Raw genomic sequence first — 25,618 nt, 5'->3', positions numbered from 1 at the left:
TATGAAAGGCCTCATTGTCACCAAATATATTTTTTAGTAACTGGGGTAAAAAGGTGACTGGGGAGAGGCAAGAAAGTATGCTAATGCCAGCCTCCAGTCACTGAAATAGCTGCACTAGATTGTTACTTGACCGAGCAACCATCCCAAAACAGGTCCCATTATCAATTTCGATCAGAGGTAAAAGGCAGATGAGAAGCTGCCAGCTTTTTTCAGGAACATGTATTAAACTTTAAAATTATGTAATCATTGATAAAAGTTATGTGATGTGCATTATACAAATTTGTCAGTGCAGTGAAAAATATGTAGCATTTGGTGAAATAACCCTATTAAAATGTACAAAAAAGAAAAACCCACACGCACACTGCTTTACACCAATGGATTGTGTGAACCAATCAAAATGATGCAAGTTTACAATTTTATTAAACCTTACATTTTTTAAATGATTGTTTTTGAGTGAAACTTGTTACCATTTTTTCCCCCACCATCTACTTACAGCCAGAATAGCCCTGTCCCGTTCAATAAGGTCAGCAAGCCTGTTTATCAAGAGTCCCCTTTGTGAAGCATCCATTCTTCTCCATGGTGATCCCAACTTGAACGCATTTCGTGCTGCTTTCACGGCCTTGTCAACATCTGCCTATAAAAATACCAGTTAAAAAAGGTTAACCTTAGGACAATACTGTAAACACAGCCAAGAACACAAGGCATTTGCATGAAATAGCAGTTCTGATAAGACAGCACTTTACATACTGAATAATAATACTGTTCAGGTTTCTGAGTAAACACCTTTTGTAGCCACACTATTCATAAAGGTAGCTGTACCAAGCACTGCCAAAAGGGATGCATTATTAATTGGCACAATATTTGGTTTCTTTAGAAATTTGGGACAAATGCTCTTCTACATAAAAGAGATAATATTCAAAACATGGAGTAAGCATACAGCAACTCTTTCAGTTTGCTGACTGGACAATATGATCTCTTGCAAACCAATACACTATCCATTTTATATTTCTACATGAAGCCACCTACATTTAATAGGGTGCAATTTAAAACATGGAGCAGGGAAGACTTTTACAAGAACACTAAATACCTGAATGATATGAAAATAATCTTATATGGATATGTTGCTCAGTAAATTTGAGCTACATAAGGAGATCGAGCTGGGGAGTAGAGCAAGATCTGGTGTCAGTGTAGTACAGTAGTGGTATTGGAAGCCATTGGAGGTTATCAACTGGCCCAGGCGATAGGTGTTCCACTTTGGCTGGAAAAGTGCAAATACACTTAAAAGATGAACATCACAGAAAGAAAATAATCCGATGTTCATCTTTTACCTGTAAGACTACAATAAACACGTGTGTTTTACCTATACGGGCTTCACTATTGTTGCTTTCTCCCTACTGGGTTATCCTGTTGGTGATCGCACCATTCATCCATCTTCTCATGTGAATCTTGATGTCCTGGTGATATGTGACAACCTGACTTTTCCCAATCTGCCTGTCAATGATGGAGTGTGCCATTCGGATATTTTGTTGAACCTTTTCATCATGATTACATCGCCTGTTTTCATATTTTTTCTGGTAAGCAGATTGACAGCACGTGGGTGTGGTGTGCTTTTCCTCTGCACACTGAAGTTTGGTGAAGGCTTCACGTTATCCTTTATTCTTCACTGTTTTTTTATGGACCATCATATTTACTTGCCAATTTCGTTTATTTAAGAGCTGCATTTTGATTTTTTTTATATTTGGGTTTGATAAATCAACAAACTATGTCGACGGCTTTTACTTTTTTAGTTAGCGCAGATATTTGTTCACCCGTTTTGTTACACTTACTGGTAAGCCTGCTGATTCTTGCCCTGCCAAATACTCCAAAACCGGAAAAAAAGTTTTGGCTGGAATTTGGCTTTGCTTAAAACAATGGCAACAGCAACAGGTTTGTGTGTCAGGTTTACGTCACCAAAAGGCTATGCACATGTATTGGCTCCACTGCTTTGTCAGCCATGAACCGGAACAAGCACACAACCTGGTATAGTAAAACCTTGGTTTGCGAGCATAATTCATTCCAGAAACATGCTTGTAATTCAAAGCATTTTTTTTTTTTTTACAGGGTATAAAAAGAGAAGAAGAGAGGCACCTCTAAGTGTTGCAATAAGTTGCACCTTCATTACATGTAACCATATTGCTACACTTAGAGGTGCTATATCATGACAAGCGATGTCTTGATATAAAAAGGAGTAGCGTCATGTCACAATTGGAGTATAAAAAAAAAAAAAAAAAGAAGGAGGAGCCTTTAAGTGTAGCAATATGGTTACATTTAATGAAGGTACAACATTTAGCAACTTATTGCAACACTTAGAGGCTCCTCTTTTTATTATACTCCAGTTGTGACATGATGCTACTCTTATATCAAGGCAAAATTTATTAAAACATTTTGCTTGTCTTGCAAAACGCTCTCAAAAACTAAGGTTTTACTGTATCAACTTTTGACTTTACTGGAAGCATGCTGGTTCCAGATCAGTGACTAAATAGAGATTAACATTGCATGATGAGAAGGACAGAAATAAAGCTATTCAGTGGGGAAAATATTTTATACCCTGCAGATTTTGTAAGTTTGCCCAGTTACAAGGAAATGAATTATCATAAAAGTGCATTTTAAATGACAGACAGAATACCAACCAAAAAACACAATACAAATGTTATAAATTGAGTTGCAGTTCAGTGCGTAATAGTATTTGATCCCCTACCTACCAACAATAATTCTGGCTCCCACAGACTATGGAGTATGGTGCTCATATGGTATACAGACTAGTCCTGCAAATTTAAGAAGGGCGCTCCTAATTATGTGTATAAAAGACACCTGTACATAGAATCTCTTCCATTCAGGCTGGGTTCACATTAATGAAAATTGGATGCGCGGAAACTCGCATCCAAATAGCATGACAGGAGAGTGTGCCCGGCTCTCACATCTACGTGGCAGCTGCAGAGCGAATTGCACAGGGGTTCTGTGCGTCTTTGGCTCAGTTTCAGGTCCCAATTCATCCCAGAAACTGAAAACAGACACACCGAACCCCTGCTGCGAGCCGCATCAGTATTAGGCGTGAACCCAGCCTCAAACCATCCATCATGGGCAAGACCAAAGAGCTGTCAAAAAGAGGTCAGGGACAAGGATTGTAGACCTGAACAGGGCTGTGAAAATGCTACAAGACCATCAGCAAGGAGACAGCTGTTGGATCGATTATTCGCAAATGAAAGAAATACAAAATGGCAATCCATCTCCCTTGGTCTCGAGCTCCACGCAAGATATTTTGCCTCATGGGGGAAGGAAAAGCATGAGAAAAAGTAACGAATCAGCCCAGAACTACACAGGAGGAGCTTGTAAAATGATATCAAGGCAGTTGGGACCAGTCACTTAAAAAAAAAAAAAAAAAAAAAAAAAAAAAAAACACCATTGGTAACAATACACTGCCATGGATTGAAATCCTGCAGCACCCACAAGGTCCCCCTCCTCAAGAAGACACATGTACAGGCCCATCTAAAGTTTGCCAATGAACATCTAAAATGATACAAAGAAAGATTGGGAGAAAGTGCTGTTGTCAGGAGACCAAAATTGAGCTCTTTGGCATTAACATGATTCGCCGTGTTTGGCGGAAGAAAAATGCTGACTATGACATCAAGACCCCTTTCACACTGAGCCGCCCTGGGGGTCAGCGGTAAAGCGGCATCATTCAGCTAACGGGGTGGTTTTAACCCCCGCTAGCGGCCGAAAAGGGGTTAAATCCGCAAGCAAAACACCGCTGCAGAGGTGCTTTGCCGGCGCTGCCCCATTGTTTTCAATGGGTAGGAGTGGTATATTTAGAGCTCCTACACTGCTGCAAAGAAGCTGCTGGCAGGACTTTTTGTGATGCCCTGCCAGAGCCCCAGTGTTTGCAGCTGAGGCATTTTTCAGGCACTATGCAGGCGCTATTTTTGGCATTGTAGCGCCTGAAAAACGCCTCCAGTGTGAAAGGGGTCTAAGGCAAGAGCCAAGAAACCTTAAAGAATTTAGGCCTCTTTCACATGAGGGATCCGTATGTCCGTTTTTCATCCTTCCGTTTTCGGATGAAAAACGGACATACATTCATCCCTATGGAGCGTCGGATGTCAGCGGTGACATGTCCGCTGACATCCGACCCCGCTCCGATCCGAAAAGTGTAACGGAGGAAAAACCTACTTTTCCATCCGTTTTCGGATCGGATCGGGTGACGACAGACACTACGGTCCGTCATCATCCGATCCCCCCATAGGGGAGAGCGGCGCTCTGACAGGTCCGTAGCTGCACAGCGTGCAGCGATGGACCTGTCATCTTCCTGCTCAGCGGGGATCGGCGGAGCGATCCCCGCTGAGCAAGCGGGTGTTCACGGGGCGGATCATCACTGATCCGCCCCGTGAGAAAGAGCCCTTAGAGAAGACCTGTAAAGAGTGGACCAAAATCCCTCCTAAGAGGTGTGCAAGCCTGGTCACTAACTACAAGAAATGTCTTACCACTGCTTGCCAACAAGGGTTTCGCCACCAAGCACAGCATGTCATGTTTTGCTTGGGGATCAAATACATTTTGCTCACATAAATTGAGTTGCAGTTCAAACATTTGTATCGTGTTTTTTCGCAATTTTTGGTTGATATTCTGTCTCCATCATTTAAAATCCACCTATGATAAAAATGTATACCCTTCAGTTCTTTGCAAGTGGGCAAACTTACAAAATCTGCAGGGGATCAAATGATTATTTTCCCCACCATGTATTAGGAATTAAACAACCAGAAAACGGCAGCCTACTTTCCATCATAACAGGGTACTTTAATTGCAATTTCAAAAAACCCATCCTCTGCATACATCACCATCTACCTGGGCACTTTCGTTTGACTCGGCCCATTGGGGGCCCGCTACTGCAGGTGAGAGGCTGGGGGAAATAATGGTCACGCACCGGAACAGAATCGGATGAATGTATCATAAGACACTGGCCATCCCTATATCTGCACCTTTTTGTAGAAGATCTCCCCTTGCGGACATTGGTGTCACATTAGGAGTCGCACAGCACTGGAATCAAATCATTCGTTTTTTTTTTAACTTTATTGCACTATTGTCACTTTATTGGTTTCTCAATGCTTAATGTCTGTACGTGAGACCTGAAATTGCATTATCAGTCGCATATATGCACTTTGTGGTTAGTTTGCACACTTTGTCACTTTTTTGCCTAGGATACAGCAGTTGCACTAGAAGCTGCAATTTTTTGTACCAATTAATTCACTGCGCACTTGACACTTCGTTTATGTATATTTATTTGAATATATGAATAGGAATCGCAATATATGATACTTTGATGTATGATTATTTATAGTTCACAATTTTGTGGTAAGACCTCATTGTCACCACGGGGCATTATTTCTATGCACTTTATCACCCACTATAATTGTTATATGCACATTGCACTTACAGTTGCACACATGCACTTTTTGTGATTTTTGCACAATGTGTCAATTTTGAAAATTTTGTATGTCCAAACAGACACAACAGGAGTTGCAAGGGCACTGTAATATATATTTCATTATATCTATGAGCACTAGGAATCATACAATAATTTGATGCACTAATTTTTTTTTGGATCTATGTCACATTATTTATGCATTGAAGTAGATCTTATTTGGTCATCACAGGGCATTATTAGATCACTTATAGTTTTGTAGTACTCTGATTCTTCATTTCCCCGATTTGGGGTTGGTACACAAGGATAAGGCAGCGCCACATATTCATTTTATTTGAATAAATTTCTTGCCTAAAACTCCTGCCCACAGCTCCTCAGGACCGGTGCGGTGCCCAAAAGAAAGAAATAGATTTGCTTAAATTTTGAATCGATTTGACCTCTCAACTCGATTCAAGATTTAAATCGATTTTTTCCCCAGCCCCAGAACAGGTACATTTTGTAAGTGTTGTTCCAGCCCAAAAAACTATTTTTAAGCTTTGTTGATAGAATAGGGAAGAGTTAACACCCCTGTAACATTTGTTTTGCTGTCTGTGCCCCTGTTCAGAAGATTTTACCTCACTTTCTGCCCCAATGATAATTGGATTTCGAAAATTTTGGGTTGTGGAAACAAGTCTTGGCAATAAAGCTTCAGTGGAGGTACTTTTTCCCCCATAATAACTTACAGGAGTGAATTTCCCTTCCTAGGGGTAGATTTCCTCTTACTTCCTGTCATCTTCCTCAGTTTGTAAGTAGGAGTCGTTTGTAAGCTGGATGTTTGTAACTAGGAGACCACCTGTAGTGCAATATGTTAACGCTAGATCCTGGCACAAAAAGTATTTTATAACACCCAACAGCACTACTTTCTACTACTCTTCTGTCATTCTGACACACATCTATACAGCAGCTAGCTATTGCTTTCTAGCTACTGTCTATAAAGTCTAGAGGTTCCTAGAAAAGTATACTTGAACCCAATCCAAGCTTAGAAATGCTTTAAATAGATGGAAAACAAAAAGCAGCAGAAAAGATGCTTTTGTGATCTATTCACCTACACCATATGGACTGGAAGAAAGCAGATTACAATTAATCAGACACATCTGTAGGTGCATTGATAAAGTCTCAGCATCCGCTGCCATACCAAGTTATCCTGTACTGCTTTCCATCAGCTGCAAATCCGGGGTAATAGCATTAGAAAAGGTTAACATTTTAATACATCCACTTAGACTAATCCATGCTCCAGTGGAAGCCAGTTAAGAAACTAGACTAGAGAATGTCTCACCAGTGCAGAACAAGTTTGCTTGGTGCTTTACAAAATAAAAGCAAAGAGTACAGTTATAATACAGTTCAAGACCAGGGGGTTAGGAAGGCCATGCTCATGAGAGAGTGGTCTACAAAAAGATTACACCGCTCTCAAGAAAAGCAGGGATATTAGGAAATATGACCATATAAAATGGGTCACACATAAGAACCCCGTTAACATTGTATTTTTTTTTTTTCTTAAACACACACAAGATTTAGTGTTAGTATTTTAGTATTAGAGGGTATTAGTGGAAATGGTTACAGACTTTGAGGGTATGGATGGATGTGTGAAGAGGTGCACTGGTAAAGAAACCACTTCAGGTAAGTGAATTAACTCACAGCCCCTCTACACATCAATTGGTGCCAGCCCGATCCGCGATCGTAGACACATAAACTGAAGTGCGGCCAGCCGTCTGTGATGTTACAGATAAAACGATGTATCAGAATCTTCAGAAGATGAATAAAACAAACAGACATTGCAGCTCCCATAACGGACAGAGAACTGTATACACGTTTCAAAGAGGTGCATAACCATTTATTTAGTGTCAGACGCATATGTACGATGTGTTACGGAATGAATAGGCCCAGGACGTTGCCACCTTGTAAATTTTTCTTGTAGATCGATAAAGGGGGGATTATGGTAGAATAGCATGCTTTTATAGATCTATAGCATTTCTGTAACCATTTTTCCTTTTAGAAGTAAATTATAAATGGAATGTGTGCCTTCAGTGAACTTACCTTCCATATATGAAGCCACTCATGCTACGCAATATTTATTTTTCCCACCACAGCTTTAAGGTTGTCTATGCTGCGCAAGTACTCAGATAAGCCATTTGGTACACTGTAGGCATAAAGGTGCCCGATCTTATTCACATTTTAATTTACGTGACAGTGCTGCCAGGGCCTCCTGATTTCTTTTGCTAATTCAATGCAAACTAGTCAAAATAGAAATTGGCATAGGCATGCTCCTCACACACACACACACACACACACGGACCAGGGGTTCCATAGGCTGAGCTCCATGGATGGGATTGCACAGAAAGATTGTGCATGCCTGCTCACCCCATACTCCAGAAGTCCACCAGCTTTGTCAAGGTTTTTTTTTTTTTTTTTTTTTTTTTTTACAGAGAACCAAGATCTACCACTCTGCCATTGTTGAACAGCAGAAGCGATTTTTCCACCTTTTACAAAAGGAAATCCCATCAGGAGGGTTTTAATACCCACTTTAATGTGGAAAGGTCCTTTATGCATTCTAATATATATTTTTTACAAATACTTATATAGGAGAACTCCTACAAAATAGGCATCAGTGTTCTGGAATCCAGCTAGAATATTCAACTCCTGTTCGCCCAAAGCACATTTGTCCTAAAAAGTCAGTCAGTAGCCACATGATTACATTTAGAAACAAACTTCAGATTTTTATCTAACCCCTAATCTAGTTTTATAAAAAATGAATAGACCAGTATTGTCCAGTATACTGCGAAATAGATCACATGATAATAGACCATTTAAAAAAGGACTAATGTCTGTGGGGCACAGAAGCTGAACATAGTTTTCGTGTATTGTACTGCATTTTAGCCGAGTAGCAGATACTCTGTTAAAAGCAATGTAACATGCATAAAATATAACATCCAACACAACAAACTAAAAAGTATTTGCATGTTCCAAAACTGTAGCATATAGCAATATACTAAAAAATAGTCTACAAGTTTGCTCAATAGTGAATGTCTATGGGCACATACAGCACAGCCCATGGGTGTGCCACAATAAGAAGCGGCATCCTATGGTGGCACACTGAGAAAAGAAAGGGCCAGAAGTGCCAGTGGGGGATCCTAGGAGATCAGGGCTGCTCTGTGCAAAATCACTGCACAGCGCAGGTATGTAGAGCAAAGAGAAGAAAAAAAAAAAAAAAAAAAAAAAAAAAAATTATTTAATAATACACATACATACACTCTGAGGGGACAGCAAATTTACACTGTTATACAAGCTGTACACTCACTACTTTACATTGTAGCAAAGTTCAGATTCAACCTCTAAGCCTCGGTTCACACCAGAGGCGGCACGACTTGCAGGTCGCCTCACCGAGGCGACCTGCACACGACTGCCCGGGCGACTTGCAAAACGACTTCTGTATAGAAGTCTATGCAAGTCGCCCCCGAAGTCGTACAGGAACCTTTTTCTAAGTCGGAGCGACTTGCGTCACTCCCCTTAGAACGGTTCCATAGCACAGAACGGGAGGCGACTTGTCAGGCGACTAGGCCGCCTGACAAGTCGTCCCTGTGTGAACCGAGCCTAAAAGTACTGTTATTAGATATTTTGATATATAACCAGCTATATGGTTAGGTATGTTTATTTTAAAAAAAAAAAAAAAAAAAACTTTACAGATCTAAAATTATATACCAAACTAAGATTTTTATCTGATTATTCAATTAATGGGAAAAAAAAAAAAAAAGGAAGCCATCTAATCGATCATGAAAATCATTAGTTGAAGCCCAGATTACATGCCCCTTTATACAAAAAAGGTGCCCACCCTGTGCCTCTACAATGAGTCGTGACTCACCTACAATACAAATTTTCTACTATATAAAAACAAAATATCAATTACCATATTTATCGGCGTATAAACACGCACATTCACGTTAAGAGGGAAGTTTCAGGGGGAAAAAAAAAATAAATAAATACAAATTTTTAAATAAGGAACTTTGAAGCAAAATAAGTGCCTTCAATGAAGCCTGATCGATGCCCATCTGCAGCCTAGAGGGGATGGGGGGGTGGAGCGGGAGGAGCGGGAGGAACGGGAGGAACGTGCACCGACAGATTACATACAGAGAGAATCTCCTATGATAGACAGAACAGTGGTCCAATGGCAGCCCAGGAGATGGGACTTCCTATTACAAAGGCCACCAAGTAAAAAAAAAAAAGGAGATTCTCACTGTATGTAATCTGACGGCACTCATCCCACCCCCCCCCCCCCCCGTCCCCTCCGAGGCAACTAAAATGGAAGTATCGGCATATTACACGCACGCGCTATTTGCACCCGACTTTAAGGGTGAAATGGTGCGTGTTATACGCCAATACAGTAATTTACTCATCCTATTGTTATGTAATACAGAATGAGAAAATATCAAAACTACTGAGCATGCCAACTTAGACAAGTTAAGGGATTGCCAATATACTTGTGCAATACACAGTTCTATTAGCTTCCTCAAACAATCTTGCACAACAAGTTTTGAAAGATTGCAAAAATACTGTATACTAGTTTGAATTGCTGCTGTCCCTACAAGCCACACAGTGCTAGATCCTGCCCCTAGACAAGCCAGTTTTATAGAAACCTGGGAGGGAGATGGTGCAGGAAGGAGTTTTGCAGTTTTTAAAAATAGATACTCGAAAGTACAGCTGAAACCGCAAATAAGCTTAACAAAAGAACTTCATCTTTCACACGATCGGGTCCGCCCGTGTCTGTTCTTCAGGTGGACCCGATCGGGCCACCCATTGTCCTCTCTAGGGAGATAGAGGTCAGCGGACATGTGCCCGCTGACACCTGCCTGGCATCCGATTAAAATCCGCTGAAAAAAAGACGTATGGCGATACATTTGTCATACAATCCAACAGCTACAGGATGGAAACGGACATGCAGTCCTTGTCTGCTTTGCATAGCGGAGTGGGCAGGACCTGTCATCTGCCTGCTCAGCAAGGATCACCAGAGAGATCCCCCTCGGACGGATCAGACGTGTGTGAAAAGGGACGTGGAAATATGGCATCTACCACCATCTTGTTTCTAAAGAAAAGTGTAAATTTACCTTTACAGAAAATCTGTAAGGTGACCTTACACTGGACCCCCCCCCCAGTCCTGCTGTACCAGCGTTCCATGATTCCCCACTGTCGGGCAACAGGACGACACTTCACCGACCTGGGGATTTGAAATCACCAAGGCTTAATCTCCTATCCGTACCTTTCAGCATGTACAGACAAGAGGTATTCTAATTGGTCAGCACCATCACATGGATGGCGCTGACCAATCAGAATCCATCTAGCCTGTCCTGTCAGTGTTGCGAGGGGAGAAAGCTATGGAGATTTAAAATTCCCAGACCAGTGAAGTAGCATCCTAGTGCCCGACCAAATGGGGGGGGGTTTACATCGCAGGACACTGGTACCAGGGGGTTTGGGGAGGGGGTCCAGTGTAAGCTCACATTACAGATTTTCTGTAACAGTGAAAACCCTTTAACCTCCCTGGCAGTATGATTATTTCGGATTTTAGGTGCTGAAAGCGGTACAATTATTTTGCATGGAAATTTGGCGTTTTATATTGTAGGCCTGTAATTCTTAACAATAACACACTTAAATCTGTCCAAACAAGAGTCTAGTAGATATCCCGGGTAAATAATAATAATAATAATAATAAATAATAATTTCCCCACGATTCACTATCGCTCAATTCTGCAAATGTTCTAATTTACTATCGCTGTTTTCTAGCTGATCTAAAGCCACTTTTGACATAAAGGGACACTTTTTGGTTGCTATGGACAATCTCCAGTTTCCAGGCAGAAAGAACAGTATAAGTATGTGTATGTGTGTATATATATATATATATATATATATATATATATATATATATATATATATATATATATATATATATATATAAATAAATAAATAAATAAATGTTGGAGCAACTTGAATTCCCAAAGAACATAAATGGTAAAAAAAATATATAAATTAAATATTTGTCATCAAGCAAGTGCACAGTAAAAAAATAAATTTGAGGTAAACATCAAAAATTCATAATTTCAGCAAGTCCAGTGAAAAAAAAAATTTTTCTTCACTGTGGACTTGCTGAAAATAAGTTTTGAATACATATACATTTCTCAGGTGATTGATATATCACATAGCACTGCAGTGAGAACAAAAAATATCCAGGTTATAAATTTACATTTTAACCCCCTTTCCGCCGAGCGTACGCAGATATGCGGCCTCGGCTTTCGGGGGTTATACCGGGATGATGCCCGCAGCTGCAGGTATCATCCCGGTACCATTTTTTTTTATAGAGCGGGTGATCAGCTTTCTAGGGATAACAACCAATGCGGCTAATATAAAATTAAATAAAAAAAAGTTTTAAAGAGCCCCCGTCCCCGCGAGCTCACGCAAAGAAAAACGCATACGGAAGTCGCACCCGCATAAGTAAATGGTGTTCAAATCACACATGTGAGGTATCACCGCAATCATCAGAGAGAGTAATATCTCTAGCACTAGACCTCCTCTAACTAACCTGGTAACCGTAAAAAAAAAAAAAATAAAAAATTTAAAGCGTCGTCTATGGAGATTTTTTTTTTTTTTGGTACTGTAGTTTGTCGCCATTCCACGAGTGCCTGCAATTATGAAAGCGTGACATGTTTGGTATCTATTTACTCGGCGTAACATCATCTTTCACATTATACAAAAAAATTGGGCTAACTTTACTGTTTTGTTTTTTTAAAATTCATGAAATTGTCCCTTTTCCCCAAGAGTTGTGTTTAAAACACTGCTGCACAAATACCGTGTGACATAAAATATTGCAACAATCGCCATTTTTTTCTCTGCTAAAAAAAATGTTTTAAGGAGTGAAATAAGGGTTTGATCACTTATCAGCAAGATTTCTGGCTCCCAGGTGTTTTTCTGGCTCTTAAAAAGGGAGTGCCCCTAATCTCAGCTTGTTACTTGTATAAAAAAAAAAAAAAAAAAACACGACACCTGTCCACAGAAGCAATTAATCCTTCAGATTCCAATCTCTCCATCATGGCCAAGACCAAAGAGCTGTGCAAGCATGTCAGGGACAAGATTGTAGTCCTACACAAGGCTGGAATGGGCTACAAGACCATCGCCAAGCAGCTTGATGAGAGGGTGACAATTGGTGCGATTATTCCCAAATGGAAGAAACACAAAATAACTGTCACTCTCCCTTGGTCTGGGGCTCCATGCAATATATCACCTCGAAGAGTTTCAATCATAATGAGAACGGTGAGGAATCAGCCCAGAACTACACAGGAGAATCTTGTCAATGATCTCAAGGCAGCTGGGACCAAAATCACCAAGAAAACAATTGGTAATACACTGCAGCGCCCGCAAGGTCCCCCGCTCAAGAAAGCGCATGTACAGGCCCATCTGAAGTTTGCTACTGAACATCTGAATGATTCGGAGGAGACCTGGGTTAGTGTTGTGGTCAGAAGAGACCAAAAAGCGAGCTTTTTGGCATCAACTCAACTGGCTTGTTTGAAAGAGGAATGCTGCCTATGACCCCAGGAACACCATCCCCACCGTCAAACATGGGAGGTGGAAACATTATGCTTTGGGAGAGTTTTTCTGCTAAGGGTAATGGAAAACTTCACCGCATCAAAGGGACAATGGACGGGGCCATGTAGTCCAATCTTGGGCGAGAACCTCCTTCCTCCAGTGCATTGTAAATGGGTCGTGGATGGATATTCCAGTTTGACAATTACCCAAAACACATGGCCAAGGCAACAAAGGAGTGGCTCAAGAAGAAGCACATTAAGGTCCTGGAGTGGCCTAGCCAGTCTCCAGACCTTAATCCCATAGAAAAATGTTAAGGGAGCTAAAGGTTCGAGTTACCAAACGTCAGCCTGTAAACCTCCCTTTGCAAGTTGTACCTATAGGTAAGCCTAGAATAAAGCTTACCTATAGGTACTGTAAATATCTCCTAAATGTGCCGTTTAGAAGATATTTACTGTATATTGCACCAATGAGGTCATCAGTGCATGCGCTGTAAAGAAACGCCCCCCGTGACATTTCTTCAGGCGAGTGAGCTATGACCGGTGGCTGCCGCACACATGCGCAGCAGTGAGTTCACGGGGCTCCAGCCAGTCATATCTGGAGTCTGTGGCCCCAGAAGGAAGATGGGCGAAGAAAGATGCAGCCTGCAGCGGGGACACACAGGCTTAGTTTGCAGGCAAGTGTCACATAATGTGCTAGTATATTATGCTTTTTTACTTTGCAGGGTAAAAGAAAAGTAAAACCCATCAGGATTCATTTCCTCTTTAAAAGCAGTTGTATACCCTTTTTACCTACAGGTAAGCCTAGAATATGGTTTACCTGTAGGTAGAATGAATATCTCCTAAACCTGTATTCACCTTGCATGCAGCCACTGACATCAGCGGTGCATGTGCTCTAAGACCCCATTCACACAGGGGCAACACGACTTGCAGGTCGCCTCAGCGAGGCGACCTGCAAACGACTTCCGCGGCGACTTGCAAAACGACTTCTGTATAGAAGTCTATGCAAGTCGCCCCCAAAGTCGTACAGGAACCTTTTTCTAAGTCAGAGCGACTTGCGTCGCTCCGATTAGAACGGTTCCATTGACAGAACGGGAGGCGACTTGTCAGGCGACTAGGTCGCCTGACAAGTCGTCCCTGTGTGAATGGGCTCTCAAGGTCCGCCGGACGCTGACGGAAAATCAGAGCTCCTTGACGGAGAATAGACTCCCGCATGCATGTGCGGGAGTGACATCATCATGGCTCCGGCCACTCACAGCACCGGAGCCGTAAACCTGGTAGACACGCCGTTGCTTCGATCTAAGGTAAGTATTTCAAAATGAGCTAGTATGCAATGCATACTAGCTCCTTATGCCTTTAAGGTTTTTTTAGAATTTATTATTTTTTGCAGGTATACAACCGCTTTAATGACTTGGAGAGGATCTGCAAAGAGGACCTAGAGGCCAACTACAAGTACAGTCTGACCTTTGATTGCCAACAAGGGTTTGCCACCAAGTACGAAGTCATGTTTTGCGAAGGGGTCAAATACTTATTTCACTCATTAAAATCAATTTATAACTTTTTTGAAATGAGTTTCTGGGTTTGTTATTCTGTCTCTCACTGTTAAAATAAATTTACCATTAAAAATTCTACAATAGATAAAACAGTGTAGCGCTGGACTAATGAAGATACGCATATAATAATATACGCGAAAGAGCCAAAACCCATATGTTTGTGATTAAATGTGAAAAAAACTTATACCACCTAATCTGATACAATTACGTATCTATATATGTGTATTGTGACACTAAAAATTAAATCAAGTGCACCTATATATATCTAGACCGAAAGTTAATAAACAAATACAAATATATTGGACTAAAATAAATCCTGTAAATCAAACGTGACAATAAAAATTGGAATTACATCAACTTGTGGTAAGGAACTTTGTTCACTTATATATTATTAGTTGGTCTTTTGTGCTTGGTGATTACAATAGAAGTGGAAAAATTAAAGTGAATAATTAAAATAAAAAGTCCCAATAAATAATGAACCAAAAGTCCCAAATCGTGATAATATTCCAACACAAATTCCGGTTCAATATTCCACCGCAGCTGTTGCCCACCACCAAAGGAAGAGTTGGAGGCTTACCAGACAGCCTGCGACCACCCTTGTTCAGGGGGGTCAAAACAGGCTCAGTAGGGATGTAGAAATCCAGATGGTGTCCTCGCCCATGCTTTTCAGATGTTCTCCAGGTGTTCCTATGGCAAGCCAAGGGGGGCTTCCAAACAGGGTGTAGCAAGGATTTGCCCACCGGATGCAATAGGGATTGAATCAAAAATGCCCCAAAAAGAAAAAGAGAGAACTCCGATAGTGTAGGACAATCTGACTAATTTATTTAAAAATGCATAGAAACAAATAAAACTTCTGACAGGGAGAAATGAAGCAAAAAACTCCACCGCCGTTTAAAATCCAATCGCGCATGCGCGATGCGTGCTCGCGTTGTGACCCTACGGCCGTTTCGTCACAACTGACGTCATCAGGGGTACGTGGCCACGCTCGCGCATGCGCTTTAAATACACAAGCGCCATAGCGCCATAACTCTTTCATTGGCTGAGGGGGAACGGGGGCGGATAGTAATACTTTATTGTTAGTCATTCCAACCCAATGAAAACCACCCATACACCCTTCCTTGATATAAACATAGGAGAATGTGTATATAGAACCAAATCATGCACCGTATACCGCCATCTAGTGGCTAAAAAAGAAAAGTGCACGACACACTCCAGATTACTTATAGTGTGTAGAAACATAAACCAGCCTCCACAGCAAGTGTGTATTGCACACTGCCATCTGGTGGCGGAATGGAGATAATTCCCCAATGAAAAATACATAATGAAGTGTATACAATTAGGGTGCAAAGAAACCAAAAAATAGATATGGATGGACTTAAGCTCCCCATCAGCCATATGTCCAATAAAAGATATATAGACATATTTCCAATATACTATAAACATCATAATGTGTGTATCAAAAAATGGACACTTAATAGTCCAAATATGTCTAAAATCGCAAGATGGGTAAATGTATATTGATAAAAATACAAATAAAAATGCATGTCAATAAAAAAAGGAGGAAGAAGGAGGGGATCATCTATATAAAGTTTTAATTACCGTTAATCTGAAAGGGGGGAAAGTTATCAGCAAAGAAATTTCTTTCAACTATTATTGATGTAACAGTTGATATCCCACTCTATGTTCAACCCATTCGGGGCATGGGAGTTCAATCTGTAGATCCAATTAGTTTCGGATCTAGAGATTGTTCTTTTTCCATTGCTACCCCGCCAATGGGGAACATACTTCTCAATGCCGATGAACACAGTTCCCTTAGGGTTCCTATCGTGTACTGCATCATAATGCCTAGAGACACTGTGTTTATCGAAGCCCTGTTTGATGTTGGTGATATGTTCCGCCAACCTCACATTCAGTTTCCTAATGGTACGGCCAACATACTCCAACCCACATGGACACCTCAGTAGATATACTACGCATTTAGTTGTACAAGTGATAAGCGATTTGATTGAATGTGTGGCACCAGTTCCACTGGAGGTGAATTCTGTTATTCTTCTATCTCGTAATGTGTTGATGCTGCAAACATTACATCTTCTACAGGGGGAGAATCCTTTTAAGTCCCCAAAAAAAGTAGGGCGTTTGGGTGGGACAGGGATATTTGGTGCCAACAGATGTCTAAAGCTAGTGGCCCCCCTAAATAAAATCCGTGGTTTTTCAGACAAAAGGGGTCCCAAGATTCGGTCGTTTTTAATAACGGACCAATGTTTTCTGATGATTCTTTTAATGGCCCAATGTTGGCTTGAATAGGTTGTGATGAAGGCTAGCCCAAAATCCTCCCTGTCTTGTACTTGGGGAGGCTTGTCACGCAGTAATTCATCACGCTCCCTGTTCCCTATCTCCACAATTAGAGAATCCAACATAGCAGCATCATAACCTTTAATCACAAACCTCGATTTCAAATCCAAGGCCTCCCTATGGAACTCATTGGCATCAGAACAATTACGTCTCAAACGCAAAAATTGGCCTTTAGGCACAGCGGATAGCCAAGACTTGTGATGACAGGAATCAAGTGGTATAAAACTATTCCTGTCGGTTGTTTTAAAGTGAGTTGAGGTGGTGATGATGCCATTAACCACAGTGATGGTTAAGTCCAAAAAGTGGATTTGGGTAGCACTGGCCTCATGGGTGAGTGATATGCCCCTGTCATTGTTGTTGAGTACAGACAGAAAGGTGGTTACAGAATTGATGTCACCATCCCAAATGAACAGGACATCATCAATGAATCTCCTCCACATGACCAACTGGGGAGGACTGTTCTTTAATACCACGTCCTCCTCCCACTTGGCCATGAAGAGGTTGGCCATGCTGGGAGCAAATTTAGCTCCCATGGCCACTCCCTTTGTTTGTAAATAGTGTGCGCCACCATACCAGAAATGGTTATGTTCCATCGAGAAGTCCAGTAGCTCCATCACGAAATTACATTGCGTGATGGAGATACTGGAGTCTCGATAGAGGAAATGGCGCACAGCCTCGTGTCCTAGACTGTGGGATATAGAGGTGTAAAGTGATGCGACATCAGCTGTCACTAGCATATATGTAGCTTTCCACTCCACTTCTCTCAATATATTAAGGACATGTTTAGTGTCCCTAAGATATGAGGGAGTGCCCACCACCAGTGGTTGTAGGAAGAAATCAATGTACTTTCCGACACGCGAAGTTACCGAATCAATACCACTGATGATGGGCCTCCCTGGGGGATTGGTCAAGGTCTTATGAATTTTCGGTAATATGTACATTACCGGTAGCCGAGGGGCTAAAGGGACCAAATATTCCCTCTCCTTTTTATCAAGGATCCCTAAGTCATAACCTTTCTCAATCAAAACCCTGAGTTCCCGCTTAAAACCAGGGGTTGGATCGGAAGGTAGAGAAGAATACGTATTCGTGTCCGAAAGGATTCTCAAAATTTCGTTGTTATAAGAGTCATGATCCATGATGACTATTGCTCCGCCTTTATCGGCGGGGCGTATTACAATATCCTTTCTATTCATCAAGGCCTCCAAACCCACTTTGATATTATGCTGCGTTTGTGCTGATCTAACATTTAAGTTAGCCAGATCCTTAAGCACCAAATCCCGAAAAACGGTAACATTCGGTGCTCCAGTGCTGGGAGGGTTAAAAAGTGATGCATTTCTTAGTCCTGAATGTGTGACCACAGAGGCTTCTCTACTTAGCTGTCTAGCAGGGTTACTTAAAACATACCTTTTTATGTTTAGTTTCCGTGTGTATTTCTGCACATCAATGAATGTTTGGAATTTATTAAGATTCCGTGGTGGTACGAACTTCAGACCCTTACCAAGGGTCGAAAGTTCTTCCTTGGAGATTTCCTTGGTGCTTAGATTAATGATACCACTTATATCCTCCTCCTTTTTGGGGTGAAGCTTCCTCCCCCCTCTGCACCCTCTCTTGCATCTCCGTTTCTTTTGTTCCTTCCCCTCCCGGCCCACTGAAAATCCCGATGAGGACGGTTATCCCCAGTGTGTCGGTTGTGGGAAGAATCTAAGGGATTATAGTCCCTATTGGAATCAAATGCCTTATCATTCATACCATCATATAGAGGAGAAAATCTATTCCCAACGTTAACCCCATATTGTTCACATGCCTCATCATTTTTACGTTGGTTTCCCCGGGGCTTTTGTCCCTGAAAATCGAGACGTCGTTGGTTACTCTCAAAATCGTGATGTGCTTCCCCGGTCCCAAGGTATTCATGGGAACACTGAACTGGAGTCATCTCAGGTTTACCCCCCTTCTCCCCATTCATGGGGAGGTGCTAGACCTCGGGGACACTCTCAACACACGAGAGGTAGAGGGGGTAGGAGGAATTCCTCCTCCCGATCACGTCGTCGGTCTCCCGTACCTTGGAGACGATTAAATGACCGGGAAGCACATCACGATTTTGAGAGTAACCAACGACGTCTCGATTTTCAGGGACAAAAGCCCCGGGGAAACCAACGTAAAAATGATGAGGCATGTGAACAATATGGGGTTAACGTTGGGAATAGATTTTCTCCTCTATATGATGGTATGAATGATAAGGCATTTGATTCCAATAGGGACTATAATCCCTTAGATTCTTCCCACAACCGACACACTGGGGATAACCGTCCTCATCGGGATTTTCAGTGGGCCGGGAGGGGAAGGAACAAAAGAAACGGAGATGCAAGAGAGGGTGCAGAGGGGGGAGGAAGCTTCACCCCAAAAAGGAGGAGGATATAAGTGGTATCATTAATCTAAGCACCAAGGAAATCTCCAAGGAAGAACTTTCGACCCTTGGTAAGGGTCTGAAGTTCGTACCACCACGGAATCTTAATAAATTCCAAACATTCATTGATGTGCAGAAATACACACGGAAACTAAACATAAAAAGGTATGTTTTAAGTAACCCTGCTAGACAGCTAAGTAGAGAAGCCTCTGTGGTCACACATTCAGGACTAAGAAATGCATCACTTTTTAACCCTCCCAGCACTGGAGCACCGAATGTTACCGTTTTTCGGGATTTGGTGCTTAAGGATCTGGCTAACTTAAATGTTAGATCAGCACAAACGCAGCATAATATCAAAGTGGGTTTGGAGGCCTTGATGAATAGAAAGGATATTGTAATACGCCCCGCCGATAAAGGCGGAGCAATAGTCATCATGGATCATGACTCTTATAACAACGAAATTTTGAGAATCCTTTCGGACACGAATACGTATTCTTCTCTACCTTCCGATCCAACCCCTGGTTTTAAGCGGGAACTCAGGGTTTTGATTGAGAAAGGTTATGACTTAGGGATCCTTGATAAAAAGGAGAGGGAATATTTGGTCCCTTTAGCTCCTCGGCTACCGGTAATGTACATATTACCGAAAATTCATAAGACCTTGACCAATCCCCCAGGGAGGCCCATCATCAGTGGTATTGATTCGGTAACTTCGCGTGTCGGAAAGTACATTGATTTCTTCCTACAACCACTGGTGGTGGGCACTCCCTCATATCTTAGGGACACTAAACATGTCCTTAATATATTGAGAGAAGTGGAGTGGAAAGCTACATATATGCTAGTGACAGCTGATGTCGCATCACTTTACACCTCTATATCCCACAGTCTAGGACACGAGGCTGTGCGCCATTTCCTCTATCGAGACTCCAGTATCTCCATCACGCAATGTAATTTCGTGATGGAGCTACTGGACTTCTCGATGGAACATAACCATTTCTGGTATGGTGGCGCACACTATTTACAAACAAAGGGAGTGGCCATGGGAGCTAAATTTGCTCCCAGCATGGCCAACCTCTTCATGGCCAAGTGGGAGGAGGACGTGGTATTAAAGGACAGTCCTCCCCAGTTGGTCATGTGGAGGAGATTCATTGATGATGTCCTGTTCATTTGGGATGGTGACATCAATTCTGTAACCACCTTTCTGTCTGTACTCAACAACAATGACAGGGGCATATCACTCACCCATGAGGCCAGTGCTACCCAAATCCACTTTTTGGACTTAACCATCACTGTGGTTAATGGCGTCATCACCACCTCAACTCACTTTAAAACAACCGACAGGAATAGTTTTATACCACTTGATTCCTGTCATCACAAGTCTTGGCTATCCGCTGTGCCTAAAGGCCAATTTTTGCGTTTGAGACGTAATTGTTCTGATGCCAATGAGTTCCATAGGGAGGCCTTGGATTTGAAATCGAGGTTTGTGATTAAAGGTTATGATGCTGCTATGTTGGATTCTCTAATTGTGGAGATAGGGAACAGGGAGCGTGATGAATTACTGCGTGACAAGCCTCCCCAAGTACAAGACAGGGAGGATTTTGGGCTAGCCTTCATCACAACCTATTCAAGCCAACATTGGGCCATTAAAAGAATCATCAGAAAACATTGGTCCGTTATTAAAAACGACCGAATCTTGGGACCCCTTTTGTCTGAAAAACCACGGATTTTATTTAGGGGGGCCACTAGCTTTAGACATCTGTTGGCACCAAATATCCCTGTCCCACCCAAACGCCCTACTTTTTTTGGGGACTTAAAAGGATTCTCCCCCTGTAGAAGATGTAATGTTTGCAGCATCAACACATTACGAGATAGAAGAATAACAGAATTCACCTCCAGTGGAACTGGTGCCACACATTCAATCAAATCGCTTATCACTTGTACAACTAAATGCGTAGTATATCTACTGAGGTGTCCATGTGGGTTGGAGTATGTTGGCCGTACCATTAGGAAACTGAATGTGAGGTTGGCGGAACATATCACCAACATCAAACAGGGCTTCGATAAACACAGTGTCTCTAGGCATTATGATGCAGTACACGATAGGAACCCTAAGGGAACTGTGTTCATCGGCATTGAGAAGTATGTTCCCCATTGGCGGGGTAGCAATGGAAAAAGAACAATCTCTAGATCCGAAACTAATTGGATCTACAGATTGAACTCCCATGCCCCGAATGGGTTGAACATAGAGTGGGATATCAACTGTTACATCAATAATAGTTGAAAGAAATTTCTTTGCTGATAACTTTCCCCCCTTTCAGATTAACGGTAATTAAAACTTTATATAGATGATCCCCTCCTTCTTCCTCCTTTTTTTATTGACATGCATTTTTATTTGTATTTTTATCAATATACATTTACCCATCTTGCGATTTTAGACATATTTGGACTATTAAGTGTCCATTTTTTGATACACACATTATGATGTTTATAGTATATTGGAAATATGTCTATATATCTTTTATTGGACATATGGCTGATGGGGAGCTTAAGTCCATCCATATCTATTTTTTGGTTTCTTTGCACCCTAATTGTATACACTTCATTATGTATTTTTCATTGGGGAATTATCTCCATTCCGCCACCAGATGGCAGTGTGCAATACACACTTGCTGTGGAGGCTGGTTTATGTTTCTACACACTATAAGTAATCTGGAGTGTGTCGTGCACTTTTCTTTTTTAGCCACTAGATGGCGGTATACGGTGCATGATTTGGTTCTATATACACATTCTCCTATGTTTATATCAAGGAAGGGTGTATGGGTGGTTTTCATTGGGTTGGAATGACTAACAATAAAGTATTACTATCCGCCCCCGTTCCCCCTCAGCCAATGAAAGAGTTATGGCGCTATGGCGCTTGTGTATTTAAAGCGCATGCGCGAGCGTGGCCACGTACCCCTGATGACGTCAGTTGTGACGAAACGGCCGTAGGGTCACAACGCGAGCGCGCATCGCGCATGCGCGATTGGATTTTAAACGGCGGTGGAGTTTTTTGCTTCATTTCTCCCTGTCAGAAGTTTTATTTGTTTCTATGCATTTTTAAATAAATTAGTCAGATTGTCCTACACTATCGGAGTTCTCTCTTTTTCTTTTTGGGGCATTTTTGATTCAATCCCTATTGCATCCGGTGGGCAAATCCTTGCTACACCCTGTTTGGAAGCCCCCCTTGGCTTGCCATAGGAACACCTGGAGAACATCTGAAAAGCATGGGCGAGGACACCATCTGGATTTCTACATCCCTACTGAGCCTGTTTTGACCCCCCTGAACAAGGGTGGTCGCAGGCTGTCTGGTAAGCCTCCAACTCTTCCTTTGGTGGTGGGCAACAGCTGCGGTGGAATATTGAACCGGAATTTGTGTTGGAATATTATCACGATTTGGGACTTTTGGTTCATTATTTATTGGGACTTTTTATTTTAATTATTCACTTTAATTTTTCCACTTCTATTGTAATCACCAAGCACAAAAGACCAACTAATAATATATAAGTGAACAAAGTTCCTTACCACAAGTTGATGTAATTCCAATTTTTATTGTCACGTTTGATTTACAGGATTTATTTTAGTCCAATATATTTGTATTTGTTTATTAACTTTCGGTCTAGATATATATAGGTGCACTTGATTTAATTTTTAGTGTCACAATACACATATATAGATACGTAATTGTATCAGATTAGGTGGTATAAGTTTTTTTCACATTTAATCACAAACATATGGGTTTTGGCTCTTTCGCGTATATTATTATATGCGTATCTTCATTAGTCCAGCGCTACACTGTTTTATCTATTGTTTAGTTCATGTGCCCTTGTATTGGGGTTATTGTGTTTCAGCTGCAGGACTCACTTCACGTTTTTTACATTTTTCTTCACCTTTTAATAGAACACCGAGCGCAATTTTTTTTCCCTTGTCCTTTTCCATTAAAAATTCTAGACTGATCAGTTGTCGGTGGGCAAACATACAAAATTAACAGGGGATCAAACACTTTTTTTTCCCCCCTCACTGTATGACTGCTGGGAGTTTCTGTACATGCATAGCACTTTACTTGTTATTCTGTCTGACATGAACCACCTGTACAGGCGTGTTTGGACCACATATTGAAAACTGGGTCAAAGTTTTATAATCAAGCCCATAAGCATGACATTAACATATGAGACTTTTCCCAGCTGCTGGAGGAACCAAGTAAAGAGTAACCACAATCCCCTTCCTTTTTTGTTTAGCGATTGTTCAGCTCATTTGAAGCAATTACCAGCCTCAAAGTTTCTCATAAAATCTTGTTTGCTGATTTTATTATACTTCTTTACAACCCATTAACTTAATTTCCCAATCGGAGTTCAGTTCTAGATACATTAAACACAAAAAAAAAAAAAAGGTAGCAAATGTATGTGAGTAGCAAGTCCAAGGTCACTAATATAACTCCTCGCCTCTCTACTCTGAAGTGTCTCCGTCAAGAATTCTTAAAGTTTGTTGACTAGAAGTTAACCACACCTTGGGATGAACTAAAAAAAGTTTTTTTTTTGTGTGTGTAAAAAAGTCAGGAATGCACAGATTCTACTTACTTTATCACCCTCTGCAACGTGGCAGATGACCTCTCCGGTGGATGGGTTGATGGTGGGGAAGGTCTTCTTGCTGGATGCATCATGCCATTCATTGTTTATGAAAAGCTGAAACAAGATTTGGATATAAAAATTCACCAATTTGTAACCTCTAAAATCATCCCAACATAATGAGGCCATTTTAGAAAAAAAAAACCAAACAAATCAAACCAAAAACCACACAGCAAACAGGCTGGTAAGGAAACAGGACAAAACCTAATCCCAGCCAATTTTACAATATTATACACCGAGATCAATGGTCATCTCTTACAGGTGATTCACTGAACTTCAGCCAAACTGCTAAAAAAGTGTGTTATAATGCATGTACATGACCGATGGTTTACCTGCAAAAGAATTTCTAATAGTGTTTTAGGCAGATCTAGGGATCCCTGCCAAATGTGAAAAATTGGCGACAACACTGATTAACTGCTGTAGAGAAATGTGAGGTCACCAATCTGCCTGTAACTGGACAAATTAAGTAGAAGTAGCACACTGATTAGTGTTCTAAGATATCTATATCACAAATTAAAAACAAATGCTGAAACGTTCACAAAATGCTATTTTACCTTGTAAAATGTTATTAAAATAACATTATATAAACTGTCTTAACCAACAGCACGCTACAAAATAGTTGAGCTCCGTTTTAGGCTGCATTCCCACCTGTGTGTCATGTTGGAGCGGTTTCAGGCTTTTGTATGGGCATTTTTGGTACAGCGTTTTTAAGCCAATAGAGAAAAAACAATCCATTTAGTCGTTTAATGCCATGTTTTTCATCCACTGTTTATTTAATTTTTTTTATTTGTAAGGGGGTTTCATTTAATATTTATTTTGTTAGGATTAGGGGGATTTTTATTTTTTTTATTCATGTATTTTTATTGATCAATTTATTTTAATTTAAAATTATTGCATTTGATCAGAAAAACACTCAAGGAGCACAAATCAAGCCTTTCCATGCATTTCTATGGAACAAAAGACAAAAAAAAAAAAAAATGCTCCAGAACTTTGAGCTTCAGGTGACTTGTAGTGGAGAGGTGGACCTCTCCATAGAGAACCGATTTTTTTTGTATTTTGGAGCTTAGAGCTTCAATCCACAAAACACGGAGGTGTGAATGGGGCCTAAAAAGCGCTTAGACATCCATTCTCAGTATACAGTAAGTGCACGGGATTAGACAAGGCTAGTTAGACAGGTTGATGCTAGTGCTATGCAATGCAAACTACACTTTAAATCAGAGGTCTGAAACTCAAATTACCTGAGGGCCACAGGACAAGTTTTCATATCCCATGGGGGCCGCATGCAAACTTTCAAACTTCAAAAACATTAAACTAGTATACACAGTGGTAGTTACTGCTTGCAACCAGTCACTGCTTACTGCCAGATGCTTGGCAGTGTTTGCTCTGCAGAAGCCAGCAGGACCCATAGGTCCTGCTGGGAGCTGGCTGTGGACATGTGGGTCCTGCTGGCCTGTGGGCCATGGCCAGCATGACCCCACAGGCCATGGGCAGCTCCCAGTGTTAAGGGCTATTTTGAGGTTACTGGATGGGCACTGGGGCAGGGTAAATTAGGTGTAGGGGGGGGGGGGGGGAATAGATGGGATGATCATGTGGGGGTCAGCTGG

The 25,618-nt window shown here is 41.3% G+C and overlaps 1 protein-coding gene across 1 annotated transcript in view; it reads right to left on the bottom strand.

The window, feature by feature from the left end:
• ALDH2 (aldehyde dehydrogenase 2 family member) overlaps nucleotides 1-25,618 on the bottom strand; it is a 71,374-nt gene that overhangs the window by 34,620 nt on the left and 11,136 nt on the right. Inside the window, exons 2-3 of the mRNA XM_073626285.1 lie at nucleotides 23,967-24,071; nucleotides 494-634 (exon numbers count right to left, since the gene is read on the bottom strand). Of these exons, the coding sequence (XP_073482386.1) occupies nucleotides 494-634; nucleotides 23,967-24,071 (246 nt within the window). The remainder of the gene's footprint in view (nucleotides 1-493; nucleotides 635-23,966; nucleotides 24,072-25,618) is intronic.

This window comes from Aquarana catesbeiana, linkage group LG01, assembly GCF_042186555.1.
Source record: "Aquarana catesbeiana isolate 2022-GZ linkage group LG01, ASM4218655v1, whole genome shotgun sequence".
NCBI lineage: Eukaryota > Metazoa > Chordata > Amphibia > Anura > Ranidae > Aquarana > Aquarana catesbeiana.
Note: the sequence above shows the minus strand (reverse complement) of the source record. Positions and strands in the feature narration are given on the sequence as shown.